Raw genomic sequence first — 27,770 nt, forward strand, 5'->3', positions numbered from 1 at the left:
TTATATTTTTATTCCCCGCCTCCCTCCAATTTACTATTTTCGTGATTCTCATTTTCTTCATCATCCTCATCCCCATTTCCGTAATAAACGGACAGAGTAGAGAGAGTAGGGAGAAGGGGGAATGAAGAGGAATGATTAGGAAAAAATTTTAAAGGCTTGGATAGGTCGAGGGCGCACGTTCTTTTCGCCCGGGGACACAAAACGTCGCTGGAATATAATCCTCAGTTGACGTTTCTTTTACCTCACAGTGTATACCTTCTCTTTTCGTTGAAGCCCCTGTATGATGCGCTATGAAGGCGATCTTTCTGTCTCGTCTAGCCCGAGGGTCACAAAACTTGGTATACCTATTTCGTCTATGAGCTTGTTGTAGGAAAAATGATGGAGAGGAGGACCAATGGGCTATCGTGTAGTCTTTTTTTTTTCATCTCCCTCCATCTCCCCCCATTCCTCTCTCCTCAACTTATTTCCACAACCGCTTTTCCTCTTTGGGCTTTAATACCCGCTCGTCCTCGATTCGCAAGAGTGTCTCATTGTGTGTTCACTGCATCGAAGACACCGTCCCCCCAGCTATTTCCTTCGCGCACCCTCGCACTCGGATTTCAATCCTCAAATGTTTACGGACTTTAAAACTCGCCACTCAATTCAACTCGTTGAAATTTCAAACAATTTGTCTTTATTTTGTTGTTCAGATAATTTTGGCAGGTCCTCAGAGGGATAAATTGTTATATAATTAATTAATTTAATTAGGCGATGATAATGTGGAGTAATTTCACATTAATGACATTCTTTTTATGGACTTTAAATTTAATTGTCCGTTTCCACTGTTTTGGAATATCATTTCACGGGTCTTGCTGGCTTCTAGGGGTCGGGGGGCTGCAGGAATTAATGTAGAATGAACCTGCACTCGGTGGGAAAAATGTATTTTGCCAAAAGTGAAGTATTGGTGACAAAATCCAGGATATGGCTATGGCTAATCAAATGAGATAAACATTGTAAATATTCCACAAAATTCATGAAATCCATCAGACTGAGTTTTGATGTGTGCATATTGGGAGTAGCGATGCACGGCAGAGATTTAATTCTATTTCAGTTCACCTACCTCACCCCCCACCCCCACCCGGACAAATTGAGTTTCATCGATGGCAAAGGCATCACTTCCTCTCAGTCTCTCCCTCTCTCAACAGAGTTCACCCTTTCCCCGCCTCTCCAGCATTCCATTTCAGCTCAATATAGTTCTCCGAAGAAGTGCAGGTCTCATTTTGCCAGAAATTTTATTCTCTCGCGGAAAAATATGTAATTTTATGTAGAACAACTGATGAAGTGGGTTGTTCCTCTTAAATTACCTTTTTTTCAGTTGAATAAATTATATTTTATTTTTACGAGATTCATGTGAGTAGAGTAGTTTCACGAATTCCAAAATTTCATTTTTTTGTGAGGACGTCGGCTCGTTTCATCCCTATTTTCTTCTCTGTGTCGTGATAAGCATTTGAGGTTGCACAATTTTCAGTGGTTTGGGACAGTGGATGATCGAATTGCATCCCACAGCAAGGTGCCCATTTCTATCTCCTCCCCCCTCAACATCCCTCACCGCCGTATTTCTGTCGTTCTCGTAAATGCTGTTTCACTCCCCCCACATATCTGTTTGGCTCTGCCACCCACCTGCGGGCCTAAACCTCCCACGTGTGGGTGGTGCACTCCCTTTAAACCTATTTTTCTTCTCTTTTTTCTCGAGAGAAGCCCGATACCGCTGAATTCTCTATTCACTTCCTAGGCTGGTTTGCTTCTTCTATCGGCAACCGTGAAGGAACTGGCGAGGGGGACAGGGGTGGGCTGGGGGGGAGATGAAAGCCGAGGAGAGGTACAAGATACCAACATCAATGTGATAACTCGTCTTTACGACGTAATCTCTCGCTCTTTGATATTTCTCCTCTTCGAGATACTCTTGCGGGGATAAAAAAATTGCACGCGAGGAAAGATTATGGGTAAATATTACAGAACTTTTCCGATAATCGGGAGATATTTTGCAAGAAACGCGGGGGGAGGGTAAATCATTATTGATTTTCGTATTGGAGTTTTAAAATTGAGTCTAGAATTTTTGTAAGGCTGATTTATTCATCCGGCAATATTAGTAATTTTTCATGTGAGCTTTATTCGATTGCAACAATTAGTTAGAAAATATAAGAATAACATTTCGTAATTCAGTAAATCAATTGGGGAAATCTCTCTTCTCCTGGTTTTTAACGATCTCTGCACCAATTTTCATAAATCAGAGAATAGACTAATCATGCAAGTCTGCCCCATTAAGCTCCTCTCAACTTGTCGAAAAGTTGGCATGATCACCCTCTTCCTTTTCACTGGGACCGAGTCTAATATCGAGGTAGTCGCGTGCCACTGAAACTCAAACACTGAGTAGTAGATTGAGGTGGGCGGGAATGATGAGTTTGGTGGGTCAGGGGGATGGGGAGTCCCTTTGGTCGTAAGATGCAGGATATACTTGGGCTTAATTTTCCACGGTGGCAAAGGTGCCAGCTTAATGGACGAGGAGGAGTGGGAGGCTGGACGCTTTCAGGATTGCTTTACGAGCCACCCACATTATCATGTCTGATGTGCATTTGCCATCCACGGGACTTCCGTTATATTTTTCATGAAGTGAAATATTCGATAAAAAAACGAAACGTCGAGACGTAATCTTTTGCCATTTTTTCCTGGCGATTTTTATTGAATTTTTCTCTCCGTGTTTGCCATGATGGTTTGGCACCCATCGTTGATGGTTTGTGAAATTTTTTGCATGCATAATTTTAAAATCCACACGACAGGTGAAATACTGGAAAAATTCCGACAATATTGCTTTAAATCCTCAATCCGTCGGACGTGTAATACAATTTAAATAATAAATTAATTGAGTTGGAGATTAATTCAATTTTTATCTTCGTTCATTCTCAGGCGAAAGCAGGACGAGGTTCAGATACTCGAGGATACTATTCGCGCCCGCTCCGAGAAACACAAGAAAGCGGGCATCGACTTGGAGGATACATGTCACATATGCATGAAAACCAAGTTTGCGGACGGTGTTGGCCATATCTGCAACTACTGCAACATACGGTGCTGTGCGCGTTGCGGTGGCAAAGTCACCCTCAGATCGAACAAGGTAAGAATACAAAATGCCAGATATTAGCCACCACCGAGAGCCGGCTGGTGGAGTGAAGAAAAATTTCTCCGGACAATCGATGTCACCGATAAATTATCAAACTTTAGCGCTGTTTGAAAACTCAAATAACTTTTTTACTCCTTATCGTGTGGAAAAATAATACATCCTTGGTCCGCACATTGGCTGTATCCCTCGGGCATTTTGCATTATTGCGAAGTAATATATCTTGAGGCTTGGGAAATCAGTGGATACAGACGAGCCACGGGGAAGTGGTCAGACAGCGATAGCTCACGTCTGACTATCATCTTCTTTTACTACGCCCGATAGACAGCCAACATTTCTCTACTCGGGCTGGTAATAACGGTCTGACACTCCTTGACATGGGATAACCAGAAATACGAGACGCGCGGGAGAGGGGGGGAGGGGAATTTTATATTTCAACTTTTTTTTTTCAGCCTTGACATTATCAGCGTATTTTGAGAGGTGTTAATAATAACGGACCGCGATGGATGCATTATTGCCGCCGGCTATTTTCTATTTCCATGGCGCTCGTCCTGCCTGGATTTTTCAACTATTGATTATCGATATTTATAATTTTGTTACGCAAAAATTCTGGCCGAAATGGGGAATTTTTGAGGTCGCGGAGAATTGACACTAATTGGTACCATAATTTGCTAATTTTTTTTTAACAACGGCAGGGGATTAATTTCTCTGGGACAATGGTTTATGATTTTCTATATTTTGTGGATAATTATGGTCGAGGTTTTGTGTACTGGGGTATCTTTGTAGATATTTTTCAATCATCCCCTATCGATGGTGCCAATATTCAGATAATGAGTGTTCGATCTGTCTTGAAAATTTTTTCTTCCTTTTTTTTTTCAATACCGCGGGTATTCTATTAATAATCTTGACATGCGCGGTCCATTTCTACTGAAAATGGTTAATTATGTTAATTGTTAATCATGTGAGGGTTTATACACGCGAGTTCATCGCCCTGCGAACGTAGATTATCCACAGAATATACCTCTTCGCCGGCCAAAAGTCTATTTTTACTCTGAAAAATCTGAAATATTCCCAGTGAAACATGAATCATCGTGACTTCCGTCATCATTCATTGATTTTCCATCAATTCCCATCCATTTCCTTCCATTCTATCGTAACGAGACTGACGCGCTTCCGCCGTGACGCCAAACATAACCTCGAAAGGCGAATTAATTTGAATTCGACCAATACATCAACATTAAATCCGAGAAAAATCTATTCGTACCAAATAAATGATCGCATGGCATTGAAAAACTGTTACCGACATGTCGCAAAAATGTTCATGCTTAACTTTCCCCAAATTAATGATTTCTGTAGGAAAAAGTTTGAGTAACTTCTCTAATCGTTAAAGTTACACCGGAAGCTCGTTCAAGGTTATAACTAATATCATCTTTTGGAGTAACACAATTGTCATAATTGAATCAAATGAGAATTGCTGGGGAGTGACTCGACTATGAAGGAATATATTACCGAAAAATTAAATACCTCTCTTCAGGAAATTAATACTTAGCAAAACTATGAAAAAAATCCCATCGTGTCTGTTCGTCGTAAATTTATTTAAAAAATCCATAAGCTGGAATAATCACAAATACCTTCAATCTAAGTAAAATCTATACAATACATAAAAAATATAAATTATTCCGCAAGTGTCTCTCATAAAAATTCATCAAACCAATAGTTTGAAATAACTACAAATGAATCGTAACAACCGTAACGTCAAAGCGCGACGAGAGGAGTCACAAGGGTCGGGAGGATGTTCAGCACAACACAAGGTCGTTTGTGTCCGAGAGAGCGAAAGAGAGAGAGGGGAAAATTGAGTCGGGAGGTAGATTCCCCAACTTTTATATCCACGCTTTTCGCCTCGGTCTCTGCGTGGGGGCCTATGAATGGGGCGCGTCCCTGCGTGACGTCACTGGAGGCTTGTGCGCTGCTATGAGAAGGGTCAGGGGGTGGGCAGGGTAAGGGGGAGGGGAGGGAGGAGTACTCCTGCCCCTTCCCTCAAAGCCCTCCCGAGAAACTCCAAACCAAAGAGAGGGCCGAGGAGAAATAAACGCGGAGCAGTGGGGATGGTGGCGCGCGATGTGCGGAAGGGATCGCGGGCGACGTGACGCAACATATTGATCTAAGTTTGGGATGGTCTGGCACACGAGAGGGCAGAGGGATGAAATACAGGCCGCCTCGTCAGACCTACATACACGCAATCCCACTCTCCTCCTCTCTCCCTTGAACTACCCTCTTTAACTCGTCAAATTATCCAACCCTCGTGTGCCTCATTGTTTCGCCTACTCTCGCTATCAACAATATATATATTTTTTTTTTGCTCGAGCGGGCGTAAAATTGATATTTTTTGGCGTCCGGGAAACAGATTTCTAATCGGTAGATCCTGGATTTTTCATCCCTCGATGATTAGATCTCTTACAGATTGATCTCTGATGAAATTGATCTCTGATTTGTTCGTAAATTCGGTGGGTCGAGACTCCTGATGAGGGTCCGCCAATGTTGTCACCGTCTACATCAATTTACCTATTCTAACTGTCAACAATATCTATTTCTTAATTATTCCCGTCTTCCGAGGGACGCAACAGGGCACGATACCTTGGCATTAAATTAATGGACGGAAAAATCGATTTCGTGGTAAATGGAAAAACCAAAGTGAAAAAATAAAACATTTACTGTCAAAGTTAAGATCTTTTTAACGTGTCACTTTCGCTGGGGTGAGACAGGGTGGTGTGACGCGCCGGGTGGCCGAGGGGTGAGCGATTAAAATCTGTATGGACGACGCGCTTTAGTGTCCACGAACGGTAACAGCCATTACCCCACGTGTCACTGGGTTACCAGCTAAGTCCCTATCGATAGGCACTGGTGTTTTATCTTCAGAGCGATTTACGGAGCGCAACCCTCTCTTTTCCGACTGGTGTGTGGGTTTTTTTTTTACCTTGGGCTTGCACACGGACTTTCACTACAGTTTACATAGAGAAAATAGTTGAATAAAAAATTCCCTCAAAATCAGGACAAACTTTACCGTACGAATGATTATCGTGGAGCGAAATTTATACTCAGAGGGAAAATTTTCTTTGCTGAAAATATAATTACTCCGCTCAGAAATATTGAGATAATTTTATACAATAGTATAATAAATAGCTGAAGCTCATTATTATTCAGAGAAAGATTAATGAACAAATTTTCATTTTTTTCCAATGTTAGAACAAATTAGAGAAAAGTTACTGAATTTTTATGGAGTAATTTTAATTGAAGTTCAGAATTCAGAATTACCGAATTTTTTGGGAAATTTTTATAAAATTTATTTCTTTTTGAAATTACCTCGTAATTTCTTTTATTGTTTGGTAAGTTTTCTTCCTTTATCTTCCATTTTTTTCTCACTCTGTCTTTCATGTCCACTTGGGCCACGCCAGGTGAAAATTATCGATCCACGTTGCAGAGTGGATGGTCGAGCCCACCGCGAACGGGGGAGGTGGGAAGAGGGGATTTTTTTGGTTTGTTGAAATTACGGAAATCCATTTCTTCCGGTTTTTTTTATCAGTGAGAGCCACTGAAAATAGAGTCATCAGCGATGGTTTGGTTGGAAATGATTTGGGGATTGTTGGTTGTGTTAATGCTTCTTGGGTATTTACGGTTAATGTAGTCGCCGGGGAGGCGAAAAAGATGTGGGTTTTCAATTCTGTGGAGCTTCTGCAACGCTTCCGCAGTGCGATCGATCAAAATAACACCGGGAAACCGTTGGGGTTTGCGTGGCATCTCCCGTGCATCCACGGTTTGTCTCTAGGCTCTTGCATCCTTCGGTATCTCCTGCTTTAGATGTAAAAAATAGCAAATATGTGGATAGGGTGGAGAATAGGCTCGGGGGAGGGAAAAAATCAGAGGGCAAAAAACATTTTGAGGGAAGCGATGATCGTGGGAATTCCAGTGAATAAACATTTGTGGAGAGGAGATATTTCTTCTAATGGTATTAAACTCTCTATGAAAATTAATCTTAATTAAACAAATTCCGAGAGTTCAACAAATATTATTATCTGACGCTTTTCGGTGTACAGTGGCTTTCGAGGTTTAATTTTCAGAATTCAGAATTCCGGATTTCTTGTCCCGTCGATTGAAAATAACTCGAACCACTGGGATTATGTAATCTGGGGGATACTGTCAAGTGCGATCAGCGGAGATTATCCGAATGTATATCACTCCACTGGGGATAATTAAATGCAGTCTCACGGAGTCTCAAAATGCCGATGCCATTTCCAACTTCATCTCTCCCTTCTCCTCAATAAATTTATGCTAAGACACGAGTTGCAGATGCCAGGGCTGCATTGATACCTCGAAATTCCATGGGACAAATCAGTCAATTTCATCTGATAACTGTGTCAACACGGTGATAAGTACATGTTATTTGATGGTTGACAGCTTTCACCCTGCCCTCCAAATTGCCGGGGGAATTAATTTCAAGTTAAATTGCTTTGATATTGGGGGTGAGTGTGTGCATCTCAAAGCATTTTAAAATAGTAATGGGAGAGCTGAGCGATTCTTGCGAGGTGAGATAACACTCGTCAGTGACTCCATTGTTCCTGGGAGAGAGTTGCTCCACTGATGATCCAAGGAAGCCAACTATTTCCCTTGGTGAGAACGTAAAATTCTGAATGCTCTTTCTCTTTCTCAAGACAATAGCCCTTTCTCGGGTTTATTCACCATTCGCAATCTATTTCACGATGGTTTCATTCATTGGGTCTATTATTGGAGGGATAATTGATGATGATTAGGGATTGATTGAAAGTTTTCGAATGCTATTCAACGCCGGATATTTTTTTAACGTTCATTTTACTTCCATTTTTATTAACACAATATCATAGATAGGTTTTCATACGTAGAATCACTCAAACGTAATCTGAACTTTCTCTCACCACTTCGAAATAAAATGGTAAAATATATTGTATTCTCCCCGACATTTGATTGCAGGGTCAATCCTATTACCAATTCCTCGAAGTTTACCTCAGTTTAACCCAAGAAAATACCAGAGACAATGGCCGTAATTTAATTTCGATTCTAACACAAAAAGAAAGCAATCGATAAAGTACAACTGCAATTGTCGTCGTTATGTTCGATTCGAGAGGTGAACGGTGGGTGGTTTGAAAGCGGAACGAGAAGTTTACTGTCTGTCGGTGCTTGAACACACATCAGGGTATACGAAAATGTACACAAGGTATTTCCCACTGGTGGGATGAGAGTTGGAAATGGGTGGAGGGCTGTTGGCGTTGGTCGTTTCGAAAATTTAACGGTTGAAAGCAGTGAAGAATGTTCCCTCCTGCACCCGGAGAATCGTTGTAAGACTAGATGTTGGATACAAATTTTTATTGCCTCCTTCTGTCGTACCAAATGTGTCGTTACAATCGATAATTCCCATTTCAGTTGCTCTCAATCACACTGGTGAATAAAAATCGAGAGAGGTGAGGATGAAACATTTATGCTTTGTTGCATCAATGATGTGTTGGAGATAAAACCATTATCGATCAAGTCTCATTTTCCAACTGTTACGGCACAGTTGCATCATGTTCGATTGGCGAAGGGGGGAAAGGGGAGTGGGCAATTGCCGTTTCATTGAAACCCCCTGACGAAATTTCATTTCAGTTGCCATTTTCGGTAAGCCTTTTCTCCCAATCTCATTCAATAGAGTTTATCTTGATTCTTCTGTCGTTTCTCGAACAGTTAAAATTTGGGGAAGGGGCAGGGGGAGAAAAGGAAAACTATTAAGCCCTTATATTCAACAATATGGGGGAGAAGTGCGGACTATTGTTGGGGTGAAAATGGATTTAAAATTTTCATTGAATCTTCAGCCATATCTCAAATTTTTGGATTTTTTTTATAAATCTATGTTTGAATAAATATAATTTTTTATCCATAAATCAATAATTTGTGTTTTTTTTTATTTTTGCAAATTATTGATTTATAGATGTAGCTACAGCGCATTCCTACCGTACCGACGTTGTCCGAGCCGTGAGACCTTGGGAGATAGTTATCAAATATTCATAGCCCCCCTCCAGGTGCTTAAAAAAAAAATTGTGGATTTATTTTTCCCTGTAAAAAGATGAATGCCCAATTCTTTTATGAAAAAAAAAAATTTAATTGCACCGGCCGGGAATCGAACCCGGATCGCCCGCGTGGCAGGCGAGCATTCTACCATTGAACCACCGGTGCTGATGTATAGGTCTTTAAACTAGTGGGTATTTCAAGCCCAAAAACATTTTCAGGTATCGTCTCTACTAATAGAAAACCAATGACGAATTTCCATTTGTTCAATTAATTCAGCGCATATGGATGCCCCCAACGCTGGTGTTAATGCCCAATAAAGCAAACTCCCGGAAAACGTTTTAATCCAGTTTCTCAATCGATAAAAAAAAATAATCACCAATTTTTATCTATTTAATTACATTGTTTAATTAATTCAGGTGATATGGGTGTGCATCCTGTGTCGTAAGAAACAAGAGCTGCTCTCGAAAACGGGCCAGTGGATGTTTAAATCGGGCCTGGGCGCTGCGGACCAAGCTATGCTCAGGCGAATGCAGGAGGACATGCAGGGTACCCCGGGCCTCACCGATTTGACCCAGGACAAGAGGCCAAAACTTGAGCGCGCTCACAGTGCTGCCGAGAAGGAGAATCTACCGCTGCTCCAGAGCAGTGGTAGTCTTCTCAGACGTCAGTACTCCCAGCAGGAGCAGGTGAGTAATATGTCAAAATGACAACCTTAATTCATGCCCTTTTCCACGTCCTATCACTTCCCCGAGTGACGCTGGGATTATATTTGCTAAAGTTACTGCTAGTTCCCAGCAAACTGCAGAATCAAAGTTTCTACTCTCTGATAACTTGCATTTGGATACCCCCGGCTGTCGTAACTTGGAGTGCATTATCGGTGAAAGTATCAAGTTGTATCGGTTCGTTCTCGATAATAAAAGCTCACTTCACTTGTGCATGGGCTCGCGTAACTTCGTGCCTGCGAGGCTGGAAAATTCTTTGAGTTTGCGGTTTCTTTCTCGGTGGAGTATTGGAATTTTTTTTTGAGGATTCTTGAAAACAATTCACTTTTATTTTTTCCAATAGAAGTTGATATTTAAAGAAATATTCATAAATTGAAAATCGTTATCATTGATTATCATTAGTGAAAATCATTGGATGTAAAATTTCAGAGTTCCCTGATTTTCGCCCTCAATATCAATGATAAAACAGCCACACGACATAATGAAACACCCTGAGAATTTATTGATAATAGCCATTGAAAAAGACATATCCAATAAATTCCACCGGATACCTCCACCTACCAGTTCCCCATCAAATTTTGTGGCTCCTCTATATTTATCATATATTCTCTGGGTCAATGGCTCTACCCCTCGGAGGCACTTCGCTGGAGCCATTATCGATGAAAATAAAGAAGACTGCGTTTATACTGCCGCAGGGTAGGTTTGAGAACGGATCGATCATTTCCACTGAAGACTAATGAAAAACTTTCGTACGAGGACGCGCCACTGGCCAAAAGCCATTAAACTCCAGACGTTGCACGGCTCGCCAACCCGTTCAGTGAAATTGTCCTTTATTTATTAACGTCAAAAATATTTCCCCTCCGCTCTTGTCTATTATTTTATACTTTTCTATTCACCTGCTTCCGGGGTCATTCACTTCTAAGGGGCTTTTGGGGGATGAGATACTGAAAGGAATGAATTGTGTGTATGTAGATGCCACCGCGCAGGATGGCCACCAGCGACAGTGGAGTGGAGATGACTGTGTCAGCACATTCAAGAAGCCTACCGACTCCTCACGTTGTCGTTGCTTCCTATGCACAACAAACGCCGAGACATCCCGCTGCCTTTCCCGAGGATGATCCCAATCTTTATCGGGGTGAATTGGATGGTCTCATGAGGCAACATGCGCAGACTTATCAGAGAACGAGACAAATTTATAAAGTATGAATACGAAACATGAGAATATTCTGTATGAGGGGACACATTCAGTTAAAATAATCAAATAATTCGTGTTATCCGCGATGGGGATCCCTTGGCTCGCAATTGTTTCGGAAACGGAAGACGAAAAATTGGCGAAATTCTCACATAATTTTTCCCAAAGAAGCAAAATCCTACGAAAAATCAATTTGACCTGTTATACCTCAAAATCAAATTAATTTCTTTTTGCTGCTAAATTTGTACATCGTGCAGTAAATTGCAATGCGAAATTACCAATCAAATATACAAGATATTCTATCACAAAGAAAATGACAAATTTTTCCATATAATAGACCAAAACATGAAAATAAAAAACTATTGAATTTTTGTACAACAGGAAAACTCGGATGTTTCAATGGGGTACCCTCACCCGGGTGTAGACCCGTCCCTAGTTCATTTGAATCAGCAACACTCAGTACATTCGGTACCACTTAGTCATACCTCTCAGCAGTCATCAGGTACTGTTCCCGGTTCTCTCCATCAACAGCGGAGTTTTAGCAGCAGTGAGGAAGAGCGGAGTACGCCAGAGTGCGCGAGTGACGAACACGACGAATCCGAGAAGGGTAAGTGCCGAATGACCACAAAACCAAAGTCCCTTTACCCCAATAACATGATTCCAGAGCCAGTGATAACAGTAAACATCTTCAACCACTAAAATTTCCCTCGATAAGTGCAACCGATTTCTCATAAAACGTTGAAACAGTCCGTTAGAACTGGAGCCCTCTTTCTACTTGCTCTCATGCTGCCGGAGAGAAAGAGGCTCAGGTTATAGTTGATTAGGCACGGGTTTGGTGGAGCGTATGGAGGGATTCAGCCACGTGCAAAGAGTAGCTGCACTCGGTACAGGAATATCCAAGGCCTCCTTTTCCCACATTCCCACATACATTCCCTCATCCCCCCTGTCCGCAGCATTTTTTCCCCCATATTTTCTCCATGTGCATCGTCACAGGGGCTAGAAGAAGGTCAAACGATAATTTGCATGCCTGGAATTTCAAAAAAGGAGAAAGAAAAAATAGAAGAAACAGGAGAACTTGTCATCATCCTGAATTGGAGGCTGACACGAATGAAGTGATTTCTATTTCAAAAGAAATTGTAGTTTATTTGCGGAGTGTTCTGCACACAACTACAAAATTAAGAGGTTTGCTAGGATATTCAAGGGAATTCTACGTCGTGCGAAGATGACTTCTTGACTTTTTACCCTAAACCTTCTAGTTAACAGGGTTTTATCAGTATAATTTACATAAACTAGAACTCTTTGAATTAGTTTCTTTCATTTTTCTGCGAACAAGGTCAGAGTAATTTCCTCGCAGTAATGTCATCACCCTGAATTAGATGCTGAAGTGAAATCAATTGATTTCTAGTTCACAAGAAATCGTAGTTCATTCGTGGAATATTTTGCTATCTTCGTTATCGCCTAGAAAATTCTTCATTTATCCATTTTTTAATACTTCATCAGGTCTGTCGTATCGCCAATTGACCGTGGAAATTAAAACATTTCTTCCTTCCCTCACAAATCGCATTTTCCGGGAAATAAATATCTTCCATATTTTTAGCCACGCGCCTCACCACCGATTCCCAGAACCTCACGCATCGGCCTTCCCTCCCCAATCACAACCCCAAAATAATCCCTAGAATTTCGCCATCCAAATGTTATAGAATACCAGCAATCAATATCACCAGAGTTAGAATAAATATTGTTTTACGCACACGCCTGCAGTTTTCAGTAACATCATTGTTAAAAGATCAGCCAAAAGCTCCGAAAAATATACGTAATTTCCGGTAAAAATTATATTTACGTGGCACTCGTACGGGATATTTTCAAATAATATCAATCAGTCGTGGGAGTAGTCAGAAAATTTCTTTGAATTTCGAAAAAAGACGCTTCCAACGTAAATCACCGAGTGTCTCCCCTTGTGGGTCAACAATTCTGCTTTCTCTAGAGCCGATGGGTCCTATCCTCCCCCACATTCAGTCCTGGCTTGCACGCCATTTCGTCTCGTGGGTGTATACGTATCCGAGAATGTAGTATCCTGCAGGAATTTAGTTGTTGGGATTCTGCCTTTTCCCCGGAACCGTCGTTGCATTGATCCTTGGAGAGTCTGCCCCCTGACTCCTCCATTCTCTATCCCCCCTACCCTCCCTTGTCCCTCCGCCACCCACTCACCCCTCTGTACACTTCGAACGATTCGCCTACGCGTTTCCGCTGTGACGTCAGGCGACCAGCACGTGGGCGAATTCAAACATCGCCTGCAGAGCCCTCCAGGAGTCGCAGCCACCCCCGTTCCTCCCCATCTGCCCCTCCCCCTTGGCTGGTCCATTCAGAGGCCCCCGGAATTTCCGCAGAAAATCTCCCGTCACGCTAGGACTCTCCGTGCTGGTCTTACCACCCTCTTACCCCTCAATGAGGATGAAAGAGTGAAACTATGACGCACGTAGACTTCTCACCATTTTTTTTTCCCTCCCTACTGCCTCATCATCATCTCGTTGTGCCCGGAACGCTCGTTTCCACGGATTTCACTCATGTGCAGGCGATCCCAGTGAGCGCCCCTTCGGGATTTATATGCGTGAATGTGAGGGTCCATTGATTTCACTGGTTGGGACGAGGGGTTATTGATTCTGGGGGAGGAGAGGATTTTTTCGGGGATCTCGCGATACTAAGGGGTAGAATTGATTCTCAGTTGGAGTGGCGGGGAATAGAAATGGTAATTTGGAAATGAGAAGTGATTTTACAATTGCGTTTTCTCTCTCGATTATTTTTTTTTAGTTGTAAAACTGCCTAGTGGGTTCAAACAAGAAATAACTCAATTTTTCATGGCAATAGAATGTTGTTCAGAATTTTTTCTAAGGGAGATTTTACAGAAAAATCCCGATTTATCGGGCCCTAGAATGGAAATATTCTTGAATGTCCTGTGGTAATTTTTCCAGACTATTTCCCTCCGTCTATCGAAAAAAAATCGCGTTTCCCTAGGTAAAGGCCGCCGATGAGATTTATTTATTCACCGAGGGATGGAAAATGTGTGGAAAATGTCAATGGGTTGAGAATAAAAACGAGAATATGCCTACAGCCACACCCACACGCCAGTTTATGATGGTTAATGATTCCGATTGCGGAAGTTTTTTTTGACAGTCCTGTTTGTCAAGATATGTTTGGAATTCCGTGTGGGGGTTGAGTGCACTCACCTGTTGCTGAATTTTTTTTTACATTCTCAGTCGATAATTTACTCCGATATTTATCCCATTTTTTTCCTTTAATCCGCTGAAAATAATTAATTGTGTCGGCGATTATGGTGATGGTAGTCTATTTGCGGATCGAAGTAATAAGATTTTATGAACGATCGGTTGCACTTGATATATTTTCCAATAAAAAAATATAAACCAGGGCATTACATGTACAATACGTAGGTGTGTCGGAGAATATCATAGGTCTCTGAATACTTTGATAAAATAATATAGAGATTACGCAATACTTGGGAATTATGAGGAAGGAGAGGACGTTGTTGCTCCCATTAGTAGATGCACAATATTAAAAATGTTCTAGATTATAGTATTGAAATAGTTTGTAGTGAGCTTTGAAGAGGTATAAACTAGGAGGTAAGTCGATGTTATCCACGATGTTTAATTCATTGACAATTGTATCCATTGTACCAGATAACTCGTCCGCCCTGAGTCTACGTGGTGAGAGTAGATACTTTCTCGCTGATAAATCGAGGAAAATTCACCGAAAATTCCCCCTTAAGCGACAAAGCCCATGAAACTAATTGCGTTATACGCGTGTTCCTGTATCGATACCCTCTCCGTATAGAGGAAACCCCTGTGACCCTTGAGAAACAATTTTTTTCAATCACAATTAATTACTCCATCAAAAAAAATACCGAATAAATTTTCATACAAAAAAAATGACAGTAATTTTTTTTTCAACGCAGGGAAAACGTTTTCCCTGGCCCCACGTGGAGAATTTCCCGGAAAGTGGTGTCATGACAGGATATCTGAATTTGTTTTATCCATTTTTATCATTTTTAGTCGATAATTCGTTTTCAATAATTCAAAGCACCTGCGAGAGACGATTTTTTTCACCATTTCCGTTTCATGCTTTAAAAAAATATTTCTTCACAATGAACGAATCCAATCGCCATAAAGAGTATATAGATTTATTGTATCCATTATCCCGGAAAAACTTCTCTCAATGATTCGAAGTAAAAATCCCCTCAAACACATGAATAAAAAAAAAATCGTGTGCTACTGAATAATACTCGTGCTCAAACCCTCTTACGTAAAATCCTCATCAAAAGAATATATTTTCCGTGTGCCGGAACCATTGAGGGATCACCCTCCCCCTCCTCTCTCAACCCCCCAGCCACATACGAGTGCATCCTACGCAGTGAACCTTGGAGGATGAAGGTGAAAAAGAAAACATTGAAATGAGAAATCTCCACTCCTCGTTTCACTGGATATCCAAATATTTGCCAGCATAAACAAATCGCACTCTCATTAATTTCAACCGGGTAGTTGTGTTTTTCTACCGTCTACTGCGGGGGCGGGGGGGGAGGGGAATGAGGGAGGACAGAGAATCCTAGGAAGACTAATAATAGCAGTGGAAATCCCGGGAAGAACATTTGCGGCAGTTTTACAGGATTCAGTGGCAGAATTTTTCATGAAATCCGCGGGTGTTGGAAGGGGGTGTACGGTAGGGGAGGGGGGTGGGAGCTGTGATTTATACGTGGTAAGCCGGTGTCATCTAACTTTTAAATTAAGACCCCGGAGGCCCCCAGTCTCGGTCTGCAACTCCGTTACTACTTCTTGCACACGTTCTATGTGCGCCCGACCATAGGTATACCTTTTCCACTTATTTTTTTGGGAGGACGTGGGCGCCTGAGCACCTTCGAGCCTCTATTTATTGGCTGTGTTAACTGTTGTAGTGGGGGCAGTGCTGACAGTGGAGTCTTAGCGACGAGGGGAGGGGAGTAATTTTTTCTTAATTTTATTTTTTATAATTTTTGTAAATTTTTTCATAGCGACGGGAGAGAGCCGCTGAGAGAATAACTTCCGAGGGTAGATTGCGATCATTGTCATTGGGGATACGTGTTCTTTATGGGGTTTATTGGGTCTCGCTTTGATAATGTTTTAAAATTTAAATTAAAACATTCCTACATTTAATAGGGTTGTTTTTTATGTCAATGCATTATTTTCGCACATTTTTTTTTACTTTCGTTGCTGTCACGGAATCGGTTGGAGATGTGCATGACTTGAAGATGGGGTTCACAATCGTAATTGGGGGAGTTATTGATTAAGAAAAGGGGTCTTCCATCATGCTGAGGAAATTACCGTGATTAATTCAAATTTTGGTATTGAACTGAATAAAATTCCGCTCCATCATTGTTCTCACGGAGATCAATCATTATTTTTGAAAGGGGAGCTAATGGATGAATTCAATTTTTCATTGCAGTATATTTTTTCCTGTCAATGCGGATATCCGAAAAAATTTCTTGTTAAGAACAATAAAGTAATATTTTTCGGTGAAATTAGAATTCTACAAAATCGATTATCTCTCACAAAAATCAATCGACAGAAAGAATTTTTGCTGCAAAAATTACTGTCATTAATTTTTGTCAAAATTTGCAGTAAAAAATCCGCAAATAAAATTTTCCTCAGAACTATTTTCCCACCTCAAGTACAGAATTACGCTAAAGACCGTGTAATTACGGAATATATGAATTTATTTGACCATATAATTCGATTAAAATCCACAATGGTCTTTTAACTCGCTCTGAAACTGCTCATTGTCCACTCCACTGGAATTCCTTTTCGTTCTCGCTAATTTTTTTTAGGATCACCCGATCGGCTAAATATTCGTCGCGCGAAAGCGAACTGCGGTATCCAAAAGACAGTGCGGTTGAGGGAGGGGGAGGAGGAGGTAATGGAAGAAAGAAGGATGAAAATGGTAGCGGGAATTACGGACATCGCGCACGTGCAAACTCGCACCTACACACCGCCATTGTCATTGATACACAGGGGAATATTCTAATATGAGGGTGGTGAGGGAGAGAAGGGGGTGGAAAGGGATGGAGGGAGTAACACGCGACGCATACGGAAGACAGCCGTGCACCGATCGTGCCTTCAATTTGTCATTTTTATTGGCCCTTATCGCAGTCTCGGTTTCAGAGTCACGTGCTGATGAGTCGTGAGCGAAAATCTGCGTTTTATCCTTCTGGGGGGATTCACTTTTTTCGGCGATCAGACGAGAAGGTAAATTCAAATTTTTTCGGCCATCAGAGGGTCGTTGGATAGGGGTATGGTGGGGAGTGGTGGAAATCGTTTGGAGTGAACGGGGAAACATTGAAATTCTACGAGTAGTTTGACTGGATTTTTTGGGGGAATGGTGGCAAGTTTGATGGGATTTTACGTTTTACGGGAAAGTCAGTATGGAAATATAAAATTTTGGATCGCAGGAAGAGGATTATTTTCAAATTATTGCAGTCTTGAAATGGGATGTAAATTTTACAGAAGCAGATTTTCATGAACATTGAGAGAATTTTTATATCTTGAGTCAGTTGTCATTTTCAATTACTTAAACATTCTTAGAGAATTATTGGATTAAAATCATAGTCATTAGTCATATAAATCCCCTGAAAAATGATATCCTTATTGAAAACATAAAATGAAATACTTATCGACCGATGAAACAAATATTTCATTGTTGAATAATGAGTCTTACCTAATCACGCGATTTTAGGTGAAAAACTGGCGCCAGTAGTAGCAAATCCAAGGAGTCCAAGGGACAAAGCCGGGGACAGAATAGATCGTCAAGCGATGCTGGACGAGAAGATGAAGAAATTTCTCGCGGTATTTTTCTAAACCAAAAAACAAATCAATCGATCAGTGTCACGACTTTATATCCTATTCTATATTGTTGATAATCGTCGTTTTGAAATTTGATCTGTTCATTATTCATTTCCCCATCGCTCGCAGATTTGCTCCTAAAATTGCCTCAGACCATTCTTCACTCATTGGGATACCCTTTATTATTATTTTCATTAATTTCAATTTATTTTCTATGTGTACATCGTGAGTGTCGGGGGTGCATGCGTGTGTCTTCCCCATGTACTGAAGTGCATAAAAATCTATCCTTCACGTTTTTCAGTGTCTGTGTAAACTTGATCTCAATCAAAATTTCATTAAATCTGATCACTGTTTCTGCACCCTCAGGTACATCAACACTTTCTCTCTCATTTCTTTTTAAAAATTCTTCTCTAAAACACACAGAAGCAACAAAAAAATACAACACCCGCTAGCTAATTCATTATTATCATCAATTATTCATAAAATTTTCCACAGAACATTTAATGCTTTAGAAATATATTCTGTCTTGAACTTTTACTGAATATCTTTCCGCCTTGAATTTATGTTACTCACGATCTATAGGGAATTATTTAATTCGGATAATTAATTATAATTGTGATAAATGAGTGACTTCACATAATGCCATTCCTCGAGTTGAAAATTTCAATTAAAACATTCATCAACTCTTGGAAAATCGAATACATCAGACCAGAACGAAACAATGAAACTCCTCCGCAAAACACGATATTTCACGCTTTTCAACCTTTCACCCTGAGCTCTTGGTCCGCCGTCAGGACGTCCATACAGTTCTCTATATCCGCACACACTGTATGTTAATGTCTTCCATGAATAAACATAATTATTACCATTTCCCACAGGTCGCTATACAAATGCAATCAGAGCCACAATACAATTTCGACCCAAAATGTCAGAGATTTGATAAGAATTTTTTCAGGCCCCCGATGCGTGCGCGATAGTCTAGATAGGGACAGAATAATATCCTCAGCTGACCTAGAATTATCACTAAAATTAATTTAAGCCAGTGGTAGACACTCAGAAACTAGGAGTTCTTGGATCTACTGTAGGGAAGGGGTACTATCATCACGGGGGCGGCACATCCTCGATGTCCGGTGGTTCACGTAGACACGGATCTCACAATGGACATCACGTTACTGGCTCCATGGCCATTGAGTACAATGGCCATCATCCACCGCGAGAGCCTCGAAAAGAGGAGAGTACCCTCGTAAGGAGGAGCTTCCGAAGAAGCGGCGACGAGTGGCGCGCCGACAGTCGGAGGTGCGTTTTTTTTTTAATTCATTTTTTAGGTTTAATTTTTTTAGTTTTTCACGCCAGGGGTGCGAAACAATTACGGTTTAATAATGAAATAACTGAGATGAGGAGTTTTTAAACGCGCGACGGAATTTCGCATCCCTGTCAGTGATGGAACCAGGAGTTTAGGAAAATTAGTCACGAATTATTCGGCAAATATCTCAGTATCTAATGGGTTTAGGAGAACACGTGAAACAAACCCGTTAGCTTACAACATATTTGCAAAATGTCGTTACAAACCTCTTCTACTTCTGGTTGTGCGTCACAACCGATTCACTTTATTTTAAGAATTTCAGTTCATTTGATTTGCAATTAAAATTCGTTTGACTCAGTTTATTTCTGTATTATTTCACTCGTGAGAGAAAGAGACTGAAGTGGATGAGAGAGAGAGAGGAAAGCAGAGTCGAGGACGGCTTACCTCGTGAAAGCACAAAATCTTGAAACAATTTTTTTAAAAATCCTCTCCTTCACAAACTATCAGAGAATAAATTGGTCCTGGATAAAAGACGTTTGATATGAATTTGAAGCTCGTTAACCAAAGAGGCGCAGAGAGGTAAAAAAAGCTAATGGAAAATAACAAGAGAAAAGCAAGCGTAAAGGATGGAACGATCGATGGATAAATTGAAAGGACAGAGGAATCCATAAATGTGGGTGGAAGAGCAGCCGCTGGAGGTCGTGCACTCTCGTATACCCCGGAATCGAATTGACTTGACGAGATAGCCGTTCTCGGTCTGCGAGTGAGAGACAAAGCATTGAGAAATAGCTGGAAAAACAGCGAACAAATTTGCGGAGAAAAGGGATTTTTTCCAAATAAAAAAAAAAATCAATCTCAGCGGAATGAGTGCGCACGCGTCAGAAATTAATGAAAATAAGCTAACAACGATACGAGAAAAAAAAAACAAAATAATTAATTAAGGTTCACTGAGAGGAGGGGGAAAAAGACAGTGAGATTCGACGGTGGGACCAATGTAGCTGGCTCACAAGAGGACTGGTCTTGGGAAGCGGATCGTCAGGGTAGTCTAGACAGCGCAACCAAAGACTCAGGAATAGATACATCAAGTACATTCACGAGCAGTGAAGACAGCAATCGTGGTGATTTACCAAAGGTACAAACTCTTGGTGAAAAAAAAAAACACAAAAACATGATTAAAAAAAAATAATAATGAGACGCAATGTTAGAGTTCAAGTAGTTGGAGCCAAGCATACAACGAATTTTTTTTTTCACTAGTTTTTCAGTTGTAGTCTGCGAGTTGCAAAATTCATCTTCCATTTAATCAGGGAGGGGGAGGGGACTTGAACAATTTTTATTTTCCAATACTTTACGCTGGAAAATAGGATAGGAATGGAATACATTTTTTTTTGCACATTTATTCACGACCCACTGGCGAGATAACTCGGGGGAGATGGGGGGTAAATGGGTTAATTGGAAGTGAAGGGCGATTAATTCAATGGTTGATAAAATGCTATTGTTAATTGAGGATTGAATTTTATTTTCAACCAGCCACCGCTGGTAATTTTTCCTGACATTCTTTCGCGAGTGAAAATTGAAATCGTCTGCCAGGATGCTTAACCCGATTCCAATTAACGATAGTACGTGATCCAGGGCTTTGTAGAGAAGAGAGAGAGAGAAAGATTGATAAAAATATTAACAATAGTTAATTGGCTGTGCAATACGACGAAGGTGGATTGGAGACGCCAAAAATTCATTCTGATCAAGCCAGAGGCACTCGATTCACCCACATTCGTCTCAATTTTTCTTGACATTTCTCTCTCATCCGGAAATAAGAGATAGTCGGAAAATTATGTAGCTGACCCTCGAGACTTCCTGGAGTTTTTGGCAACGAATCGAGACGATCTGGAAGCAGACAAAATTCTCCTTGTCATGTATTTTTTTTCCTTCTCTCCTTGACAAAGTCCGGATACTTGTGAGTTCCAAGAAATGTACCGCAGTGCAAAAGTCATTTGGATCACGAAATAGCTGAACATTCACGAAAGTTTGGATTTTAAGGAATATATCACTGATTTTTTAAGAATATTCCGGCAAACTTTAGCGACACTGGAAATTAATTAGACCATCCTTAACTACAGTTAAATTTTGTGAATAATTTTTCTCACTAACACAATCAGTGATATGTTTCGGAAAATAAAATTCGGTTCCTCTGCATTGAAATTTGATGAATGATATCTTTCTGGTACGGAAAAGAATTTATTCCTCGTGTCGAGGAAGAAACATATTTCAATTTTCATTTCCATATTTATGAATATTAATGGTGATAAACCAAAAGTATTGCTTGTGCCAGCGAGATTACTGTAAAAAGAGTTCTATAACTCCGAAATAAGTTATAGAATTTTTCCCGAATAAATAGCGCACTCTGCACGGAGAGAAAAGTCGAGTAAAACATACCAGAAATTAGCGGTCAATTTCATTATAGGCCAGGTAATGGCGGAGGGAAATTTCAGTTAAATAAAAATTAATCTACATGAACTTAAGTTCCACGAGAATATTTTCTCTATAAAAAAAAATTATATATTTCGTAAATAAATGTACATATCAATACATACTTGAATATACATCTTGAATTATTCAGGTTTGATGCGAATAACTCTCATAGTCAGTTTTTTAAATCTGGGGAGAGAGATTCCAATATGTTGTTATTTTGAGAAGCAAATTCCCTCCAAAATTACTCAACTCACTTAATCACTTTCCTCCACATTTTTTCTCCGTGTAGAAAAAAGTATCGTGAAAGATACGAGATTCGAAGCCTCACCGCAGTAGAGATGAATAAGAACAATAGCCAAGTGGATTGAGCTGAGCAAATCCAGTAAATTGATGCAATGAGTTGAGGCCGGCCCCTATCCCTAAAGTAGATCCACCCGATAGGGCTTAATATCCTCGAGTCATCCCAGGATTCTTAGAACATGATAATCCACTGGATTTCAATTCTCCCTGCACGCCTGCTTAACATGCATCGGCTACACCACACAGTGACCGTATTTAGGTTCATTACGCATGGTACATTGTTTCATCCAACAATTAGTTTTAATGATCAATCGATTCCTCTGCTTTTACTGCACCCGTTAAATCGATGTATGGCTTTTGGTTGATGTATTGATTGTTGCATTGATTACCCTTGAAAAAATTGTACAGTATTTTGTTCACTAATTTTTACGGGGTTTTGTGTGACTATGTGTGGGGATTTGTCAAACATTCAATGTAATTAGAATCAAAGGGTGATGATTGTTTGCCGAATCCTCTGAGTTTTCCTCTAGCCGAGATGATCTCCTCACTGTCTGTTCTTTCTGGAATTACCCTGCAGCAACCGTTGTCGTGGCAGGAAAGTAACGATGGACAGAAGACTATTGGCCACATGATCCTGAAGAAGTCTGTCTCGGGAAGCAGTGGTATCCTCGGGCTCAAGGTTGTGGGAGGAAAACTTATGAATGATGATAAAATCGGAGCGATCATCGAGAAGGTGAAGAAGGGAAGTGCTGCAGATCTCGAGGGACAGCTGAAGCCAGGTAAATTTTGGATAATTGATCAATCACGGTTGATGTGCTTTTAAAAATATTGGTGGCACAGATTGGAAGATTGAATCAGTCCAGAATAAATTTTAAGAATTGTTCATTTAGATGCAAGTCCTCGGCGAATTTTATGTTAAATGAAGTCGATAGGATTTCATGTGTCAATTACGCGATGAGAAATAAAATATTCTGGAAGGAGGTGGAAATTTTTTGCTTGAAGAATTTTCTCCGACAAGTATTGGAAAAATGAAGACAAGATCAATTGAATTGAAAAATTTCTTCGGAAAAGTCTTAATTTTCCAAATACCTGGATTCTCACAAATTGTTCCACTGGCATCCCTTCACCACCACTGCCCCACCCCGTATCATAAAAATATTTGACCCCCAGGGGACGAGGTGATCGAGTGGAACGGCCATCCCCTCCAAGGCAAATCATATCAAGAAGTTTACGACATAATAGCAGCGTCGAAGGACGAATCCGAGGTAGAATTATACGTCGCCAGAAATCGCTGCGGTCCAGCGAATAAACAAATGATGACCGGTATGCCAGCCACCGTAATGCCAATGACAACTCGGAGAGGATCAGCGCAGAGTCAGTGGCGGCAGAAGCACGAGCCAATGCCAGTGCCCCACCAGCCCCACCACAAAGGTAAACATTATCTCAAAAAATCGATGGATCAATTGACTTAGATGTACACGAGGCAAGACAAACCAGAGTGATTAACGATTGATTTGAGTAAAAAAACCTAATAAACGTAAAAAAACATCTAGATCAATTGCACAAACGCCTGTAGCCCTGAATCTGCTAAACTGTCACAGATTATATGATTTTTCGCATTCCAGGTCTTAAGAAATGTATACTATGGGGTAGGCCTTTGATATGTATTAACATACCTCCTCTCCCCTATGTGTGAATCCCCCCCTGATGGTCCCCCGACATGTGATAATCCTCAAAAAAATTTTTTTCAAGCTCATTTCATCCCCAAAAAATACCAGAGAAAACAATCTTTAAGCTGGATGTTCTGTAGTAGTAGAGTAGTGCAACTGCACCCCCGCTAAATCACCATTCTTTAAACTAGCCTTATGGGAGCAACAACTCTGTGACGCCACGAAAAAAAAAATACTATAAATCCGAAAATGGAGCAAAGAAAGAGAATCTATAAATACAATTTTTTTTTTCCTTCAGTCCCATACGTATTCTCCATTTTCACTGCGACACAGTTTTTCAGCCCTCACTCTTCGTTTTCCTCGGTCCTCGGCTCGTTTTTTTACTTCACTTTTTGTCCTCCTCAGTCTTTTCTTTCTCAGCCGTAAATCTTTAGTCAGGCCCCACTATCTCTCGCCCTCCTTCTGCCGAGCAATCGATTTCCGTGTTTATTTGAGAGCCCCGAGAGGAATATCCCTGTCCTCTGAAATCGATTCGCAGCTGTGCGAGAATTGCAACCAATCCTCCTCCCTCCCCCTCCCTTACCCTTCCTGGATCCCGTTGTTCCTCATTCTCCCCCTGGTGATGTGGTTCTGGCTGATTTTTTTCTTATCTCAACTTTCACTCTTCTATTGAGACAGCTGAAGTTAATCTTCCCCTTGTATTTCCCTTCTCCCTCTCACCCCCTTATTTTGGATAAGTCAAATGGAGCGAGAATGGAAAATTGATAATTTTTCCTGTCAACGAAACGCAATGAATTTTTATTCTCCCCTCTGTCACTGTTACCCACTTCTCTGTGTGGAATCGTTGTTTAAAATTTTGGGAGATTTTTTTTTCTCCGTGAGTATGGGTTGATGATGTGAGCGATGTCATTTGCAGAACTGTACGACGTGAGGAGAGATAAACCATCGGTTCTGGTGACATCTCCAGTCTCGCCGGATCTCAGTGTACAGAGTCGGGCCAGACATCAGCGGTATCCAACGGGCGATCCCAATGTCGGGGGACGACTGCAACTTCATCAGAGATACGATTATAATCGGTGTGAGCTTAATGTGGATGTTATTTGTGCCACCGATCTGCAGAAGAGGGCCAATGGGCAGTTGAGACATGCTTACGCCAGGATTTATCTCCTACCGGACAAAAGGTGAGGGCCTATTAATTCATGTGAGTCCGGGAATTTTTTAAACCAGGATTTTTTCAGTGGTTAAAGTCAGTATTGAGGCAGACAATTCAGACAGTCTTTTGTGTCGTCAGCAAACTTTTTCTTCAGACTCAATTATAAAGCTACAATTTTCCTCGTAACCTCTCGAGAAGTAGGAAAATTTGTGTACATTTTATTTTAAATTATTATGAGATCAATTCATTTCTAAATTCCGTAAATCAATTCCTCTTCGAACAATTTGACGTCGAATTTCGTTCCTCCAGTATCACTTCAACTTTATTAGAGAACTTTTCCCTGGGAATCAATTTTAAATCCAAGATTTTACCTACGATCTGCCGCCTTCCTTCCGCAGAAATGAAAATTGACGTAAAATTTTTTGTACGTGACATCTTATTCGCGTGGGTGAACATCACTATCGTCAGGGTCGTAGCACAGCGGGAATAAATAATTTTCCTCTGGAGGAGCTATCTCGACACCGTCGGGGGGTTGGCCCCGGATTTTCTGGTGATGTGGGCGGTGAAAAGAGGGGGGGCGCGGCCGGCGGAGGGGTTGCCTGGTCGTGTTTTCCCACCCCCCCCGCGGGCAATTTTGGCACTGGTGCCAACGCTCCCGCCGCTTTATACGCGAGTCTCTGCCCTAATGGCCGCGCACGAAGGGAAACTTTTCCTGCTTTCGTTAACTTTACAAATCCTTCCATTAACTGGACGCCGGATTTTCTCAACGCTCTCTTGCCGTCATACATTGGTAATTGGGTATACGGCATCGCGATACATCGACGTGAGTTTTTTTTATCTGGTTTCCGGCCAAAGTTTGATGACTCATCACGAAAAGATTGCTTTAGTTAAAATATCTTTTTGCGAATGGAATTGAAATTTTTCAAGTTAAAATTATTTTGTACTTTTTATGAAGAATTTTGTTTAAGCAAACAATTGTTTTTTTGCAAATGAAGCTCTCTGTCCGTTTAAATTGTATTATTTTCCAAATATAGTAGTGAAAATTATGAATATTTTAAAGTGATCGACCAAACCGTTCCCAGACTTAAAATACTGAATCAGAGAAACGCAAACAAATGAATGGAAAAAAGCAAATACTTGTCTCCCATTATTCCAACGAATCATAAAAATTCACTGGTTACAAAAAATGAGAAAAAACCGTGAGGATTATGACATCACAATGCGGTGCTTCCAGCGTGTTTTTTTTTATTACTCCTATCGTAGAAAAACGGCCATTATTTTCCATTAATTTCCCATTGGCCGCCACATAAAAACCCTCAAAAAATTCAATAACCAAAACTGTCAATTGTGCGCTCCTCTAGTGAAGGGACGAAGAGAAGAACGAAAACGGTGGCAAATACGAATGCCCCTCAGTGGAACGAGACATTCGTCTACAGCGTGAGAAAGTTCTCGGAGCTCAAGTACAAATCGTTGGAGGTTACTGTTTGGGATAACGTCAGGTACGGGGCAAATGACTTTCTCGGTGAGACGATTGTCGAGCTCGCTTACCTCCCCGAGGCACCGCAGTGGCACTACTTGCTTGCCCACGACGACAGACGTCACATCGGGTACGTGACTGCCCCAGCCATCCGTCGTACATATTTTTTTTTCAACCCATTTATTTTTCCCCCCCGAACAACGAAGAATTCTAATCGATGCTCTGCCACCCCTACAGGCAGTACCAGGAGCCGTCCGACGACATCGCGATAACCCCTGTTGACTGTCACCTGAGTCCACCGTCGACGACGTCCAGATTGAGTGACTCGGACACGTCCGAGTACGAGATCACCGATGGCGATGTATCACAGCAGAGGAGAGGTGCTGATGGAGCGAGCATCAGCAGTATCGGCAGTTCGTCGAGGTAAGTCCTCTCTTCAGAATTTTTTACAACATTGGAAGACTCGACAAAAGCTTTTAATCCCTTCCTATCCCTTGATTCAATGACATTTCGTAATAGTTAATGAGGATTACGGAGAAATGCGAAATACATCGTGATCTCGTCTGCATAATTGAGAGATGACTTCGGCGATGGATGAAATATTGTGAGATATTTTTTTTTAATTGAGAAAAATCAATCTCTAAATGCCCCTGACTTTCGAACGAGGTTTTCACGTTCAAAATTGTCGCCATTAAAAAAAAATATTATTAGGACATTCAGTTGATTACCGTCCGGCACAATTATTCCAAGAGGAATATAATAATGTCTCTATTTAAAACCGATATTAATTAGCGCGTCATTATTGTAGAAAAGCTCTTCTATTGGAAATTTCTTCAGTTAAAAAAGTCGCTTGACTTTTTGTCATTAAATCACAGACTAATTACAGAATAGCGTGGAACAACTCGACTAGCACATTCAATCCTCCGCCTTCCCCGAATCAAGTCACAAAATGTCATAATAAATGGGTGTCACACGGATATTTTAAATAAAAATATTACGTTTGCATAATTGAGAGATTTAAGCAATTAATGAGAAATTCCAAGACGGAATTTTCGTGGCACATAATGACTCATTAATTATCAAAGTACACAATTGAATAGTGGAGGTGTGTCCATTAGAGATTGGAATTAATTAGTCAGAGATATAGTAATTGGTTAAAACCTCCTCGACGAGAAATGTGACGAGATTTAATAAAAATCTATTGACATTTTCTTATAAATTCATTCATTAATTCAAAATTACATAATTAAAAAATAGAGATTCCTATGCTGAAGAACTATAATATTTATTCAGTCCAATATGACACTTTTGTTAATTAAGAATACATTCTGGATTTGAGTGATTTCAGGGGAAGTTATGGAGAGAGACCTTTTTCATGGGATA

General features: G+C 40.7%; 1 protein-coding gene and 1 non-coding gene across 8 annotated transcripts in view; one reads left to right on the top strand and one right to left on the bottom strand.

Moving 5' to 3' along the window:
• Positions 1-27,770, top strand: part of Rim (Rab3 interacting molecule) — a 52,734-nt gene that overhangs the window by 2,659 nt on the left and 22,305 nt on the right. For 6 of the 7 annotated variants that reach the window (XR_010299216.1, XR_010299215.1, XM_064124118.1 and 3 more), the window contains exons 2-12: positions 2,944-3,148; positions 9,640-9,909; positions 10,918-11,145; positions 11,519-11,744; positions 19,083-19,314; positions 20,264-20,453; positions 22,665-22,866; positions 23,258-23,518; positions 24,674-24,938; positions 26,272-26,517; positions 26,625-26,810. Coding sequence is in view for 5 of the 7 variants with exons in the window: in XM_064124118.1 (XP_063980188.1) it covers positions 2,944-3,148; positions 9,640-9,909; positions 10,918-11,145; positions 11,519-11,744; positions 19,083-19,314; positions 20,264-20,453; positions 22,665-22,866; positions 23,258-23,518; positions 24,674-24,938; positions 26,272-26,517; positions 26,625-26,810 (2,511 nt within the window). In the remaining 2 variants the exon portion in view is untranslated. The remainder of the gene's footprint in view (positions 1-2,943; positions 3,149-9,639; positions 9,910-10,917; positions 11,146-11,518; positions 11,745-19,082; positions 19,315-20,263; positions 20,454-22,664; positions 22,867-23,257; positions 23,519-24,673; positions 24,939-26,271; positions 26,518-26,624; positions 26,811-27,770) is intronic. The other variant, XM_064124122.1, reaches the window with a different exon arrangement.
• Positions 9,318-9,388, bottom strand: Trnag-gcc (transfer RNA glycine (anticodon GCC)). The gene has a single exon. It is a non-coding gene; the product is annotated as a tRNA-Gly (tRNA).

The sequence above is a fragment of the Diachasmimorpha longicaudata genome, chromosome 6, assembly GCF_034640455.1.
Source record: "Diachasmimorpha longicaudata isolate KC_UGA_2023 chromosome 6, iyDiaLong2, whole genome shotgun sequence".
Taxonomy (NCBI): domain Eukaryota; kingdom Metazoa; phylum Arthropoda; class Insecta; order Hymenoptera; family Braconidae; genus Diachasmimorpha; species Diachasmimorpha longicaudata.